Source organism: Panthera onca, chromosome A2 (assembly GCF_046562875.1).
Source record: "Panthera onca isolate mPanOnc1 chromosome A2, mPanOnc1 haplotype 2, whole genome shotgun sequence".
Lineage (NCBI taxonomy): Eukaryota > Metazoa > Chordata > Mammalia > Carnivora > Felidae > Panthera > Panthera onca.
In genome coordinates, this window is record NC_138340.1 from 43,484,594 (window position 1) to 43,501,604 (window position 17,011).

Here is a 17,011-nt window from a genome sequence, read left to right on the forward strand (position 1 = left end):
TTTATTTATTTATTTATTTAGAAGAGACAGAGAGAGGGAGTGTGTGTGTGTGTGTGTGTGTGTGTGTGTGTGTGTGAGGGGGAGAGGTAGGGAAAGAGGGAGAGAGGATCCCAAGCAAGTTTCATGCTGTAAGTGCAGAGCTCCATGTGGGGCTGAACTCAGGAACCTTGAGACCATGACCTGAGCCAAAATCAAGAGTCAGACCCTTAACCAACTGAGCCACCCAGTCACCCTCTATTTTTAACTTTTTGAGGTAGCTCCATACTGTTTTCTAGAGTGGCTGCACTAGTTTGCATTCCCATCAACAGCGCAAGAGGGTTCCCTTTTCTATGCATTCTTGCCAACATCTCTTGTTTCCTGTGTTGTTAATTTTAGGCATTCTGACAGTGAGGTGGTATCTCATCATAGTTTTGATTTGTATTTCTCTTCTTATGAGTGATTTGAGCATTTTTTCATGTGCCTGTTAGCCATCTGTATGTCTTTCTTGGAAAAATGTCGGTTCATGTCTTCTCCCCATTTCTTAACTGGCTTATTTGTTTTTTGGGTGTTGCGTTTGGTAAATTCTTTCTAGATTTTGGATACTAAAGTTATTATTATCAGATATGTCATTTGCAAATATCTTCTCCCATTTCATAGACTGCCTTTTAGTTTTGTTGATTATTTCCTTCCCTGTGCAGAAGCTTTTTATCTTGATGAAGTCCCAGAAGTTCATTTTTGCTTTAGTTTCCTTGCTTCCGGTGACAGGTCTACTAAGAAGTTGCTCCAGCCTAGGTCAGAAAGGTTGCTGCCTATGTTCACCTCTAGGATTTTGATAGTTTCTTATCTCACATTTAGGTCTTTCATCCATTTTGAGTGTATTTTTATGTATAGTGTAAAAAAGTGGTCCAATTTCATTCTTCTACATGTTGCTATCTATCCTGTTTCCCCAGTACCATTTGTTGAAAAGATTATCTTTTTTCCATTGGATATTATTTCCCGCTTTGTAAAATATTAGTTGACCATATAATTGTGGGTCCATTTTTGGGTTTTCTATTGTGTTCTATTGATCTATGTGTCTATTTTTGTGCCAGTACCACACTGTCTTGATGACTATAGCTCTGTAATATAGCTTGAAGTCTAGAATTGTGATGCCTCCAGCTTTGCTTTTTTTTCAAGATTCCTCTGGCTGTTTGGGGTCTTTTTGTGATTCCATACAAATTGAGAATTATTTGTTCTAGCTCTGTGAAAAATGCTGGTGGTATTTTGATAGGGATTGCATTAAATGTGCTTTGCGTAGTGTAGACATTTTAACAATATTTATTCTTCCATTCCATGAGCGTGGAATGTTTTTCCATTTCGTTGTGTCCTCTTCAGTTTCTTTCATGAGTTTTCTATAGGTTTCAGAGTGTAGATTTTTTACCTGTTTGGTTAGGTTTATTCTTAAGTATCATATAGTTTTTGATGCACTTGTAAATGGGATTGATTGTTTTATTTCTTTTTCTACTGCTTCATTGTTGGTGTATAGAAATACAACAGATTTCTGTACATTAATTTTATATCCTGCGACTTTTCTGAATTCATGTATTAGTTTTAGAAATTTTTTGGTGGAGACTTTCAGGTTTTTATTTAGAGTATCATGTCGTCTGCAAATAGTGAAAGTTTGGAGCATTTTTCTTGAGATTGGTGGCGTGCAGTGCCATGTTGTGGTTAGAATTGAGGGGAAAAAAGAAAAAGAAAAGAGAAAGAAAGGAAAGGGAAGGAAAAATGAGAAAAGAAAAAGAAAGGAAAGATGGAGGGAGACAGGTAAGGAAAGAATAGAAAAACAAGTAGCAAAAAGCACAGAAAGATAAGAAAGAAAGAAAGAAAGAAAGAAAGAAAGAAAAGAAAAGAAAAGAAATAAACAGAAAAACAACAGAAAAAGCAAGGAAAGGAAAAGATTTGTTTCCACAATTATCAATCAGTTCTGCACTTAATTAAAAATATCTACTGGCTTATTACAGGCAGAAGGATATAAGATAGTGGTTCTCATGACAATTTACTCATTAGTTTTTACCTATGAAGAAATACTCTGAATGAAGAGACTACAAATTTTACTGTTGCTAAAGGCTTCTGTTTCTAAAATATGTGTGAATTAGTAGGCTAAAGACAGGTAATTTAGCTTATTATTTCAAATCCCTTAACGTGGTTTAGCTCATCTGTAATATCATAGCATAAAATACTCATAGACAAGAGGCTTTGGAAAGAGAGTGAAAAAAGAACTTGTTTTTAATGTGAAAATGGCAGACTCAGACCCAATTTCCATGATAATAAAGCAAAGGGCAGAGATAGTCCAGATAATGCACATTAGCAACAAAATGTAAAGTTTTAGTTTTAATATGACCCTTTCTAACTTAAATTTTATTAAAAAGACTCACTCATAACCTTAGATTGTACGTGTGTGTGTGTGTGTGTGTGTGTGTGTGTGTGTGTGTAATAGAAGGAAAACCTTTATGATACAGATTCTAACATTATTTGACATTATTTGGATATACCGTGAAGCCACATGAAAGAGCTATTGATTAAAGCAAGGAATGATCATTTCTAGTCACAGTTCTGATATTCATTGTGTGACCTTGGAATAATCATTTCTCTCTCCTGGCATTAACTTCCTCCTTATCCATAAAGTGAGGGTGTGGTTGATTTTAGTAACTTCTTATAGTAATTTCCTTTTAGGAAAAAAAATCTCATAGCAGAAAATAAGTAATATATAAAGCATAACTTTGGAAACATTTTAAAAGCAACTTGTCTTCTAGTCACTTCCAGTGCAGTAAACACCTTCACAAACAAGGTTTCAGTGCAAGCATGAAGATATAGAAATTTAGGCAAGTTTGAACAAAACTTTCCCATGGAAAGAAATCACTCTAAATTGTTTTAAGGGCCAAGTAACACATGAGAATTAAAGTCTAGCCAGGAAGCTTTGCAAAGGGAGGGAAAATGGATTACATAAAGTTGGTACTTGGGTAGTATTTCTTCTAAATAAAAGTCTTAGATAATCGGGTAGCCGTGAGTTTATTTCTAGCTCAGAATATATATTTTATTTGGGAAAGTGAAGCAACACCTATGTAAATGATTTGTACACAGGATAAACTATATCAGAAGTACATCTGCGGATGTCATAGAGGATTTCTGGCAGATCTCCTCTTGACCGGATCACCAGAGGAGATTTTTTTAACTTAGTCTGCTCTAGTCATGAGGTCTTAAGTCTGAGATCTAGGTGTCTTTTTTTTAAACATTTTTTTAATGTTTATTTATTTTTGAGAGAGAAACAGAGACAGAGTGTGAGTAGGGGAGGAGCAGAGAGAGGGAGACAAAGAATCTGAAGCAGGCTCCAGGTTCTGAGCTGTCAACACAGAGCCCACTGTGGGGCTTCAACGCAGGAACAGTGAGATCATGACCTGAGCAAAGTCGGACGCTTAACCAGCTGAGCCACCCAGGCGCAAGGTGTCTTTGAATAAAAATCATAGAAGTTGTCCTTCTGCCTTCTATTCTTTTCATTTTCTCACGTCATCTTCTTAATAAGATGCCTTCTTTATCCCATGGGATAAAGCAAGATATATATAATTGTGCAGATTTTATGATTGATGGATATAACTTCTGGAAAAATTAGATGACTCATCCAGGGATACACAGGAAGGGAATGTCAAAGCTAGGCCTAGGACTGTTGGTATAGGCCAAGGTCAATGGAATCAAATTTAGTGCACATTACAATCACCCAGAGAGACTGTTACAATTTTAGATTTTGGAGTTCTCCTTCAGAAATTTAGGGATGGGCTCGGAAATAAGCACTTTAACAAACACTTAATGTAGCAAGGTCCAGTTCTGAAACACATACACACATACGTATGTTATCTAAGGACAATAAACATAGCCCCCAGCCATTATATTCTTGATACAGGGCTTAATTACTTAATATTAAAGGATGTTCCCCAGAAAAAGTCAAGATTTTAGTTCAAATTCATTATGTTTCCTGGAATTAATATGATATTAATGCAGATGCTTAAAATAGTCATTTAAAGCAAATTTCCTACTTTGCATTATAGGAAAATTCTCCTGGGTCTGCAGTCCTATCAGTAATGTGTTTATGACAATCACTTGAAATCATTAATACTATTTCTCCATTGATTTAAACATATTAATTAGGACAAAGCCCACGCCAAGAGTTGAACGCCTGATCTATATGCACAGTTTAATAATCATTGTACCACAGTGATTAGAATGATTATGGGGATACTGTGAAAAATTCATTTGCTGCAGCTAAGCCAACAACTTTCAGTTTGTGTTGAAAAACAATTACTGAGCTTAATTAGGAGCATGTAATGATGACAGCAGTTATTTCAGCGATTGATTCCAAAATTAAAGAGAGCTGGCACACTAAGTGTGGTATATCCTTTGCTTTGAAAATGAAAGGGAACATAGAGGTCCAAAGATCATGCCCTGTAAGCAAATTGTGAAAGACAGTATTATAAAGCTGGTAAGGAGAATATTGGAATCTTGAGAAAGGCCTAAAGACAGAAAATGTTTCTATATTTGATTTTTAATATTGAGAACAAAAAACTGTACAAATTTCTCTAGAAAAAAAGATTTGACAGAAAGTGTACTGCTTTTGGCTGCTTTCTTTCAACTTCTTTTTGTTAAAAAGAACTTGAGGTACACAAGAATTGGCTAAATAGTTTTAAAGCGACAGAGTTTATCAAAAACCTCTGATTGATTTTATATTTGATCTATCACTTACCTGTTTGAATAGGGTAGAGGATTACCTATGTCTGTATTTCTTTCATACTACAATAGACATTTACCACAGTCTCTACATTGGATGTTTCAAGATGCTCCTAAAAAAGTCAATGACACTTAGAATAACATTATAAAATGTAATTTCTTTCTTACAGTTATCCACCCTCTTCAAAATATTTTTAATATGATCTTAGCATGAAGGGGAAAATAACAGCAAAGCTGGCATAAATCCTGAAAGTACATGGTTTGGACATTGGCTATGTTCCATTAGAAAAAGCCATTCATTTGTTTTTCTAAAAGACTGATTGTCTTAATTCAATATTTTTAAGTGTCTTTCTTCCTAAATGATTTCTATGACTACACACAGCTAGGAATATATCTAACTAAATATGCTACACTTATACTTCAAAATGTCTGGATATTTTGAAGAAAAGGGGTGAAACATGGAGGAAGTGGGTTTGACTAAAGATAATTACTGGGTATTCATTCATCTTAAAATGACCAAATGGAATTTCTAAAACATCATTCTTCGAAAATAAATATAACTGTAAGGCCCTTCTGCTACTTAATTCATGTACCTATAGTTGACTAACAGGTAAGTCAAGAGACTATTTTCTGCCTAAAATAAAATCTCTCAAACTGCATTTGTTTTATTAAAGAATAATTTTAGTTTGGCATTTGTAAGTACTGTTGAAATATATTCTGCGTGGTTAATTTTCCAAGTAAGAGACTCACAGAGACAATCATGTTCCAAAGTAGGTGGGTTATTATTGTTTTATTATCAGCCTCAAATTGGCATTGTAAAAATCTTTCTGGCTTTCTTTATGCCATTTGTAATATACGCTTCTCGGATTTCTATCTCTAAATCATTTTCAACGTCCAATTTTGCAGTATCGGTTGTGGGTGTTCAGATATAGTATATGTTATTTGAAAAGTCACTAAAGGAATAGAATGGCCAGTATTATTGACTGAATGTCTCAGTTTTATTTCTCATTTCAAGAGTTATGTTGCCTTCTTGTACACATCTGAGTGAATGTTTGTGATTCATCAAGAGTGGAAGATCTTTCAAATAACCTAGTTGTTGATATCACTGAGTTCCTAAATACAGTCATCTTTGGTGAAACTGAAGGATTGTCTTCACATGTAACCATGTTTGTTGTTGCTGATTTAAATGGTCCTAGCAAATAAATAAATACGTAAATATAGACATCCATACATACATGGTCTTAGTAGTACAGCTGCCTGTTGTTTAATACAAGGAATGGTCAACTCTGTATATTCTAACATAATTTGATTTTTTTTCCCTTGAAGGTGGAAGCAAAATGGCACAGATATTGATTTTACCATGAGTTATCACTACAGATTGGATGGAGGCAATTTGGCAATCAGTAGTCCCCGCACAGATCAAGATATTGGCATGTACCAGTGCCTGGCCACCAACACTCTTGGGACAGTACTGAGTCGGAAGGCGAAGCTCCAGTTTGCATGTGAGTTTGTGGGGGGAAATTTAATCCCTATGTTTGTTTAATACAATATTTTTGTTCATATTAAAATATTAGCTTTGCCAATCATCTGTTCTTTGAGGGTGATTATTTATGGAGGTAAAAAGTTTTGACAGCGTGCATTTAATGAATCCATACTCCTAGGGATAGTCAAAATCTTCTTCAAAAAAAGGAAGAAAATAACTGTGTTATTATATTTGATAAATTATGTTGAGAAATATCTCTAAAAGTTTCAGATATAAATTTTAAGAAAAATATATATGACACATTACTGTTTTTCTTTCTTTCTTTTTTTCCCTTCTTCTTTTTCATTATATATTAGTGTGCAGAGCACAGGAAGAAAAAGCTGAGGGCAGAGATGTCTTTTGGGCGAGGTGGATATTCTCCCAGGAAATGTGATCATACACTCACAGTTAGATGTAGGTGGAAATAAAGTGGTTGCCAAAGGCAGACTTTATATTAACTGTAACAATGTCCAGCTGCATCACATAAATGTCATCCAAGTAATTACCTTGGTGACATTTGAGGACATTAGCAGATGAACAATAGACATATGGCTTCTTATATCCTTTATACATAGGGTTTCCGGGGACTGAAATGTTTCATATTGGATCCAGGGATAGCCTTGATTGAAAGTAATTATATTTGTTGATATGGATGAAATAGAAGCCTTGAATTTTTCTCTTTACACCTCCTCCCACCCCATTTCTACCCATGCCTGCCTCACAGGATATATCAGGGGGCCAAAGAGTTAGCAATTAGTCTCTTGGGTTCTCATGGAAAGGTATATTCTGTTACTTTGAAAGAGTAATTGTTTTGAAATTTTACTAATAAAATATATGTTCAAAGCCTACCTTGCAGAAACAATGTAGTCATCAACAGATACATGAATTAAGAATTGAGTCTATCTGCCATTGCAAGTCTTGTGTTCCAAAGATCCCTTGCTTCATACCCATTTCCTTTTAGGTTGGCCATTTTGGGGGTAGTCTTATTTCTGAATGTGTGTGTGTGTGTGTGTGTGTGTGTGTGTGTGTGTGTGTGTATGTGTTGTGTGTGTGTGTGTGTGTGTGTGTGTGTGTGTGTGTGTTTAGTCATAGATACAGATGATATAGATACAGATATAAATATAGATATAGATAGATATAAGCATTATATAGGTATATATACACATACATATATGCATGTGGTCATATATACACAGACACTCATGTATATACACACATGCATTGCTAAATGTATTTGAATGTGTTATATATGCATAAATAGATAATGCAAAAGTTTATGGAGATAGGTGGAATATGAACAAAGGCTTGTGGCTATTTTGAAAAAAAAAAAACAAGAGAGAAAATGATAGAAGGGACATATCTAATCAAGAATAAGTTTTCCTGGGGCGCCTGGGTGGCGCAGTCGGTTAAGCGTCCGACTTCAGCCAGGTCACGATCTCACGGTCCGTGAGTTCGAGCCCCGCGTCAGGCTCTGGGCCGATGGCTCGGAGCCTGGAGCCTGTTTCCGGTTCTGTGTTTCCCTCTCTCTCTGCCCCTCCCCCGTTCATGCTCTGTCTCTCTCTGTCCCAAAAATAAATTAAAAACGTTGAAAAAAAAAATTAAAAAAAAAAAAAAAAAAAAAAAAGAATAAGTTTTCCTATGAAAACACGCTCAACATCACTAACCATTATGAAAATGTAAATCAGAACTATAGTAAGATACTGCTTCATACCCGTTAGGATGGCTATTAGTAAAACACACACACACAAACAGAAAATAACAAATGTTTGCAAGGATGTGGAAGAATTGGAACATTTGTGCATTGGTGATAGGAATGTAAACTGGTAGAGTCACTGAAAGACAGTCTAGAGGTTCATGAAGAAAATTAATGGAATTACCACATGACACAGAAATTCCATTTTTATGTATTTACCTCAGAGATTTAAAAGCAGGCGGTACTCGAACAGATATTTATATACCCATGCTTATAGCAGCATTATTCTGAGTAGCTAAAAGGTGGAAATAACCTGAATGTAGTGTGTATGTGTGTGTGTGTGTGTGTGTGTGTAGAATAGAATATTATCCTACTTTAAAAATGGAATAAAATTCTGATACAACATGTATGAGCCTTGAAAAAATCCTGCTAAGTGAAGTAAGCCAGACACAACAGGACAAATATTGTATGATTTAATATATCTGAGGTAACTAGAAGGGAAAATTCATAGAGACAGAGGGCAGAGTGGTGACTTCCAGGGACTGGGTGAAAGGAAGTTTCGGGAGTTAACTTTAATTAATACAGAGTTCCAGTTTGGAATAATGATAAAGTTCTGGAGGTGAGTGGTAGTAATGATTACACAATCTGAATTTATTCAAATCCACTAAATTGTGCACTTTAAATGGTTAAAATGGTAAATTTTATGTTATGTGGTTTTTTTTTTGTTTGTTTTTTTTTTCAACGTTTTTTTTTTTATTTATTTTTGGGACAGAGAGACAGAGCATGAACGGGGGAGGGACAGAGAGAGAGGGAGACACAGAATCGGAAACAGGCTCCAGGCTCTGAGCCATCAGCCCAGAGCCTGACGCGGGGCTCGAACTCACGGACCGTGAGATCGTGACCTGGCTGAAGTCGGACGCTTAACCGACTGCGCCACCCAGGCGCCCCTATGTGGTTTTTTTTTAGTAGTATCATCAGAATTCAGTGGAATAGAGTTGGATTTTTTTTTTCCTTCATCATAATTCTTAAAAGAAAAGAAGAGAAAGAGTAAGGTTTCTTTATTAAGTATCTGTTCTGGTTCTTTGTACAGAGAAAGTAGAGTCTAAATGCTAGTCTCCAGCCTAATGGAAAGTTCCTAAAGTACAAGACCTGTGTCTTCGATTAAATTTGAATTCCTCACCACCACCTTCATAAATTCCCAACAGTGCCCATGTTGGTAGAAAAGGCTTTTGGTATGTAGGATAACAATGGTAGTGGAATGGTAAGATTTTCTATACAGACAGATCTGAGTTCAAATTCTATCACTGTCAAATGTCTACTGGTAAAATCAGGCCACCTCTAAACAATAGTAAGCCTCTGTTAAGAAATTTATTCAATGGAATTATAGCATTATCCATAGAACAATGACCTGGATTACTGGAGATAATGATTGCAAAGTCCCTGTCCTTTAAAAGGCATTTGTGAAATGAAAGCTCTAATTCTTCTTGTTATTTTTTAGTGCCTCCCTCAATTTGGTCAAACATTTACATATTTCAAACTGCTACAGTTACTCATAGAAAGGTCTTCTAATTTACATTTTACACTTTCTCCAGACGAGTTTCTTCATCTCTTGTTTTCAAGACTTTTAGGTGCTTTGACATATATATGTTACCTTTCTTGAGCCCAGAAACCACCATAGGAGATAGACGCTATTGTTGTTCCTATTTTACAGATTAAGAGCCTGAGCCTCACAGAGATTGGTGCTTTTTTAAAAGTACATTGTTAGAGAACCAGGTGAAACTTGAGTATAAAAGTAGAGACTCTAAAACGCATGCCTTTCATCTTACAGTAGTCAGTCCTTCCCCAACACTGCCCACACAAAATATGTGTGCTTTTTAAATTTAATTTGCTCTTGGCATAGTACTTGTGAAAATATTAAGCCGTATCTTCAAGATAGTAAACTTCACAACAATCCTGGTGATAGATGCTGTTGATACACTGTCCAGATCCCTGTAAATGGACAGTGTGCCCATCTCCAGCTTTTAGTGACCATGGCTGCACCTCTTTTACCACTTATGCCCCAGACTCCCTAGGGGATCAGGCTAAAGCTGGACAACAGCTGAGAACCCCATCTTGTTTAGCTCCTTCCCCGGAGCTTTCCTGCTTCCCTCCCTCCCTTTATCCTGGGAGTGTTCTCTCACTAAATCATATAGACTTGAATGTCTGCCTAGGCTCTGCTTCTAAGGAACCCAAAGTAAGACATTTAATATAAGACATTTAATATAAGGTATTTGATCTACTTATTGATAGAAAAGTTAGGTCCAAAGCCCTACTCATGTGAATTTCTATAGTAAGAACAAAGATATACATCAAAACAAAATTGTATCAATAACTCTGCTCCCTACAGGTTGGCAGTCAATTGTATAGTGTCACTTTGACCTTCAGAACAAATGAACTATGAACAGCCTTTCAGAACCTAACCTGTCCCTGGGAAAGACGCTGTAGGTACATACCTCTAGATAATTGATGGCTTTTGTTTGTAACTTTTATCTGGATGTTCAGCAATTCAAAAACACCCTCAGAGTTTATTTTAGACTCAGCCCATAACATTTTGCCTCATCCTGATTCATCCCACCATGAAACCATGCTGAAATGTGGTCCATGTATACAAAGCTATCTATTATGAAATGTCTTTCCAAATCAAATCAAATCTGTCCTTAACCAGCTCTGTGACCAAGACAAGACTTATTAAAGGTATGTTTTGAATTCCTTGATTACAAAAACAGACCCCTTCACTTCTTCCACATAAGATTCTGTCATTCCAAATTCTCAGATAGATTTTTTATTTTAAGCTCTTCCTTTTTCCCCCCAACCTCAACCCTAAAGCAAATTCTGCAGGTGTCTATTTACCAAAAGCTCCTGCTACCAACCTGGTGTTCTTGAATGATAAAACCAGTTTGACTTTTTACAAGCTACACTTGTAGCTGCTTTGAATTTCTTTTATTTCTCAAGGACTTTGGTGGTAAAGGTTGAATGTAGACTTCTTCCTTTCATATGTATGTTAATGAATTACTCTGTACTTGTGTGAGAGAACATTGCATCTGTCATTGCTCTTTAAAATGTCAACCTTGAGAAAAAAAGGTAGGTGTTTTAAAAGAAACCTGTGATTTCACTGAGCTATATATATATATTTTTGAGATTCTTGTAATAATGCAACTCTACCAATGAATAGATAAACATTTGGGATAAGAGTTACTCATGAATAGGACTTTTTGGTTATGCATTGTTTAATATTTAATCACAGATACCCTTTCAAATAAGATTTTCCCATTATTGCAGAGGAAAAAGTAGCTGGACTAGAATCTCCTAACTGACCATTGATTTATTCAAGCCAACCACCCAGAAAACACCTTATTTATATGAATCTAGCTCTGTGCTTGGGCTGAAAGATTAAATGATAGATAAGAAATAGCTACTCCCTGTCTTCACAGAGCAGACAGGTGAAACCTTAAAAAAAAAAAAAAAAAAAACAGGAAAGAAAGAAATTGCTAACATCTATATAGTACATATTAGACAGCAGGCATTATTTTAAACTCTTTAAGTAAATTGATTCCAGTGAACCTGACAATAACCCTATGAGGTAATTTTCAGATGAGCAGATTGAGGCATAGAAGGATTAACTAAGCCACCCATCTGGGTGGCTCAGGCAATTAAGTGCCTGACTTCATCTCAGGTCATGACCTCACGGCTTTTGAGTTTGAGCTGCTCTGCTGTCAGCATAGAGCCCACTTCTGATCCTCTGTCCCCCTCTCTGTCCCTCTCTTGCTTGTTCTCTCTCTCTCTCTCTCTCTCTCTCAAAATAAATAAATAAACTTAAAAAAAGAAAAAAAGGAAAGGATAATAAGAAGAAAAGCAGATATGTGAATAAGCTCAAATACCAGAGAAAATCTGAGGAGATTGACAAAAGACCAGGCATGAAAGGCCAAGTTCATGAAATGACTAGTTTTCTAGGAAGAGTCTGCAAAATAATTTGAAGGCAGGTACTTCCAAATTTTGGAATCCCTTTATATCCAAACCCAGTCTGTAAAAAGTAGAATGATTGAGTGATACTATGAAATGCCAAAGAAGCACACAAAAACCCATCATGGTGTGATGCTTTTAGGCAGAGGCACCAGAGGCAAAATGACTGTGTTTGGAGTATATTCTCCACTCACTGTGACATTGTGCACAAGTGTTCATTCATGCATAAAATGGGGTGTTAATATTACGCATTTCATACAGAATTGATATCAGGACAATACTGATTACACGTTGAACAGAGGGTAAGGGTGACTGTGAGGTGTTAATGGACTGCTCGGCAGAGACCTGGCTATGCAACTATAATATAATAGACCAAGGCTGGGACATCAGTATTTATCCTCAGAATAATGGAAATATTTTTAACGTAGTTAAGGATTTTGAAGTTGTTTACAAATCATAGTTTGAAATGCCACATTCTTTTTTTTAAATTTTTTTAATGTTTTTATTTATTTTTGAGACAGAGAGAGAGCATGAGCAGGGGAGGGGCAGAGAGAGGGGGAGACACAGAGTCTGAAGCAGTCTTCAGGCTCTGAGCTGTCAGCCCAGAGCCCGACGCGGGGCTCGAACTCACAGAACGTGAGATCGTGACCTGAGCTGAAGTCGGACACTTAACCAGCTGAACCACCCGGGTGCCCCCGTACTTTTCTTATATAAATATTAGTCTGATACATTAATGATATTACTGATATTATTAAAACTATGGTACACATATTTAGGGGTGCTCCAAACCCAGTTTTCACTCTTATAACATGGGGTTAAAGAATTCTTGCTCTGTATCACAGGAATTATTTTAGAGGGTTCCAGGTTAAAATGCAATAATAATTCATTTTAAAGAGCTACAAACATAGGCATTTATACTCATCATCATTGTTTTCCTGAAGAATGCAAAGAATTTTATATCTGCAATGCCATTCATCTTTAGTCTATACCGGTAAGCTATTCTAAACCGTATTTTATAGTTGGAAAAATTCAAGGTGGGGAACTCTGTTACTTGCCCAAGATCACCCAACCAACAGCAGACCAGAATTTCTCATGTCTCCATCTCAAAATAGTTTTTAAATATGTTTATTTATAGATGGAGAAAGTAAAACAGAATTCAAATGAATAAAAACCATAGTCACAGCACAACAGGAAAAGTATCCAGGTAAAAGCCATAATATATAGGTCTTTTATCAGTTTAGAATGCCTTCAGATTTTTTTTCATATATAAGAAATGCAAAAACAGTTATACATGATCCTGATAATATGGTGATAAAGTACATTTATATCTTAAAAATAAATTAAGACCCAGGGAAAAAAATCTAAATAACACTTAGAAACATATTTGGAACATTTAAAGTCTCTGATAATTGTGAAGTATGTGTTAAGTGGGTAATGCATATCTAATTACAAATGAAAATACTAGTTGGCTTTTAACCTTTTTTGGTACATTGGAAAAGAATTAGCTAAACAAAATGGGGACATCCATATTTTTCTGTAATTTCTTGAAAGAAAGTTGATACTTCACTGCTGGATTTTCATTATCATCTGGGAAATAGCACTAAACAGTGTTTCAATGAAATTAATATTCTAAATTTGTCTTAATATACTAGTAACCACCAATTGATAATATTAAGGGGTAAGCTTTGTCTTTGCTTTTAAAGACAATGCATGTCTTAAGGGGAATTGGAACAGTCACACGGTTGAATTACAGCAAGTCACTATTATATTTATTTTTAAAATCAACAGGGAAGCAGGTTATCCAAGGTTTTCACCTCATTTTTTCCTTCACTATCACTGCTGGATGTCTATTTATGTACCTTATCAGAAATGATACTCTCAAAATTCAGGCCTCCTCTCACCTCCCACCTCTACTTATATTCAGTGGGACCTAGTCTTTTTGGTCCATTTAAATAAAATTGCACATTTAAGCTGCACAGACTGAGTTGGGGTGGGAGAGGAAATGTTAAAAATTAAGTTATTCATCCTATCAAAACTGAGAGTTTCTGATTTATAAAACTGAGAGAGAAACCAAAAGGTAAAATGATTATTTGTTATTCCCTTGCTGTTTGACAAATGGCTTTGAGGAAGTTATGAGCATGCATCATTGGGATTTTGCTTCTGAGATTTATAAAACAACTGATTGGGAATTTTAGCAAAATTTTTGTGTTAAAGAATCAGAGGAAATATTATCTGAGATTTATTGTTAATATATGCCCAATGTTACCAAATAGCAACTTAGAATCAAGTATTTAGAAATACAGGGGGACCTGTGGAGCTCAGTTGAGCGTTAAACTCTTGATTTTGGCTCAGGCCACGATCTTGAGATTTATGAGATGAAGCCCTGCATTGGGGTCCAAGCTGAAGCACGAATCTTGCTTGGGATCTTTCCCTTTCTCTCTGCTCCTCCCCTACTCTCTCTCTCAAAATAAATAAATGAACTTAAAAATAGACAAAATAAGATTAAAAAGTAAATACAAATGTAAAGAGGTTTTGCTGCCAACATCTGGAAATGTTTATCATATTTTAAGGTATCAATTTATATGCTATATTTTCCAAAAGGTTTGACCCATATAGAAAACTGTAAAACACAGAAACAGCTCAATAAAGCATGATTAATCCAGAATATTACCAACACCCCAGAATGCCCTCCCCTTCATACTCTTTCAGTTGCTACTTCCTCCTTCCTCTCCAATACCTTGCTTGTCAGTTTATAATTAAATATTACCTTTTGGAATTTCATATGTATAAAACCACACAACACATATTCATTGTTGGATTTGTAGCCAATAATACTTGTGAGATTCATCCACACTGTAGGTAGTCACTGTTCATTCGTTTCCATTGCTATATAATATTTTACGGTATAAATATACTACAGTTTATGAATGACATCTGCTGTTAAGGGAACTCTGGGTTTTTTCAAGAGGCAAAGATGAATAATTATTTATGAATATTCATATATATACATACATATATATGTATATACATATAATATACGTATATATATGTATGTGTATATATATATATCTTTTGGTACATTTGTGAATACATTTCACTGTTGTAAATAAATAGAGCAGAATTACAGGGCATTTGGGTATACATATGTACAACTGTAAAAGATAATGCCAACTGTTGTCCATAGTGATTTTATTAATTTAGCCTCTTACCAACAATGGTTCCTTGACAACACTAACCATTGCCAGTCTTTTTTCATTGTTATTATTTTAAGTTTTATTTAAATTCCAGTTAGTTAACATGTAGTGTAATGTTGATTTCAGGAGTAGAATTTAGTGATTCATTGCTTACATATAACACCCAGTGCTCCTGACAAGTGCCTTCCTTAATGCCCATCACCCATTTAGCCCATCTACTGCCCACCTCTCCTCCAGCAACCCTCAGTTTGTTCTCTATATTTAATAAGAGTCTCTTATGGTTTGCCTCCCTTTCTTTTTTCCCCCTTCCCCATGTTCATCTCTTTTGTTCCTTTTTTTTTAATGTTTATTTATTTTTGAGAGAGAGTGGGGAAGGGTCAGGGTGAGAGGGAGACAGAGAATTCCAATTAGGCTCTGCACTGTAAGGACAGAGCCGGATGCGGGCCTTGAACCCATGAACCATGAGATCATGACCTGAGCAAAAATCAAGGGTCGACTCTTAACCGACTAAGCCACCCAGGCACCTCAATTTTGTTCCTTAAATTCCATATATGAGTGAAATCATTTGGTGTTTGTGTTTCTCTGACTTATTTAGCTTAATATAATACACTAGCTCCATTCATGTCTTTGCAAATGTAAGTCTCCATTCTTTTTGATGGCTGAGTGATATTATATACCACATCTTCTTTATCAGTTCATCATTCAATGGGCATTTGGGCTCTTTCCATAATTTGGCTATCGCAGACAATGCTGTTATAAACATCGGTATGTATATGCCCCTTCAAATTAGTATTGTTGTTTCATTTGGGTAAATACCTAGTAGTGCAATTGCTGGGTCATAGGGTGGTTCTATTTTTAACTTGTTGAGGAACCTCCATATTGTTTTCAAGACTGGCTGCACCAGTTTGCATTCCCAGCAACAGTGTAAAAGGTTTTGCCTTTCTCTGCATCCTCACCAACATCTGTTGTTTCCTTTGTTAATTTTAGCCATTCTTACAGGTGTGAAGTGGTATCTCATTGTGGTTTTGCTTTGTATTTCCCTGATGATGGGTGATGTTGAGCATCTTTTCATGTGTGTTAGCCATTGGTGTCTGTTCATATCTTCTTCCCATTTCTTAACTGAATTATTTGGTTTTTGGGTTTTGAGTTTGATAAGTTACATTTATTTATTTATTTATTTATTTATTTATTTAGAATGAGAGCGAGAGAGAGAGAGAAGTCTAGAGAGAGGGGCAGAGGAGTAACAGACAGAATCTTACACAGACACCATGCTCAACGCAGAGCCTGACGTAAGGCTCTGTCCTACCACCTTGGAATCGTGACCTGAGCCTAAATCAAGAGTCAGACACTCAACCAACTGAGCCCCCCCCCTCAAACAGGTGCCCTGATAAATTCTTTATAGATTTTGGATACTAACCCTTTATCAGATGTGTTATTTGCAACTATCATTTCCTATTCCAAAGGTTGCCTTTAGTTTTGATTGTTTTCTTTGCTGTGCAGAGATTTTTATCTTGATGAAGTCCCAGTAGTTCATTTTTCTTTTGTTTCCTTTGCCTCAGGAGATATCTCTAGTAAGAAGCTGCTCCAGCTCAGGTCAAAAAGGTTGCTCATTTGTTCTCTTCTAGGATTTTGATGATTTTCTATCTCACATTTAGGTCTTTCATCCATTTTGAATTTATTTATTTGCCACTCTTTTTTAAATTTTAGCATTTGGAGAACATATGTAAGTGTATTTTATTTTGGTTTAATTTATTTTTCAGATAACTAATGACACTGAGCACATTTTAATTATATTTTTTTATTTTTTTATTTTTTTAATGTTTATTTTTGAAGGAGAGAGAGAGAGAGAGACAGAGCATGAGTGGGGGA

At 35.7% G+C, this 17,011-nt stretch overlaps 1 protein-coding gene across 2 annotated transcripts in view; it reads left to right on the plus strand.

The window, feature by feature from the left end:
* The window catches only part of CNTN6 (contactin 6), a 283,185-nt gene that overhangs the window by 115,063 nt on the left and 151,111 nt on the right, over positions 1 to 17,011 (plus strand). For both annotated transcript variants that reach the window (XM_060631587.3, XM_078442810.2), the window contains exon 4: positions 6,061 to 6,236. In XM_060631587.3, coding sequence (XP_060487570.2) covers positions 6,061 to 6,236 — 176 coding nt within the window. The remainder of the gene's footprint in view (positions 1 to 6,060; positions 6,237 to 17,011) is intronic.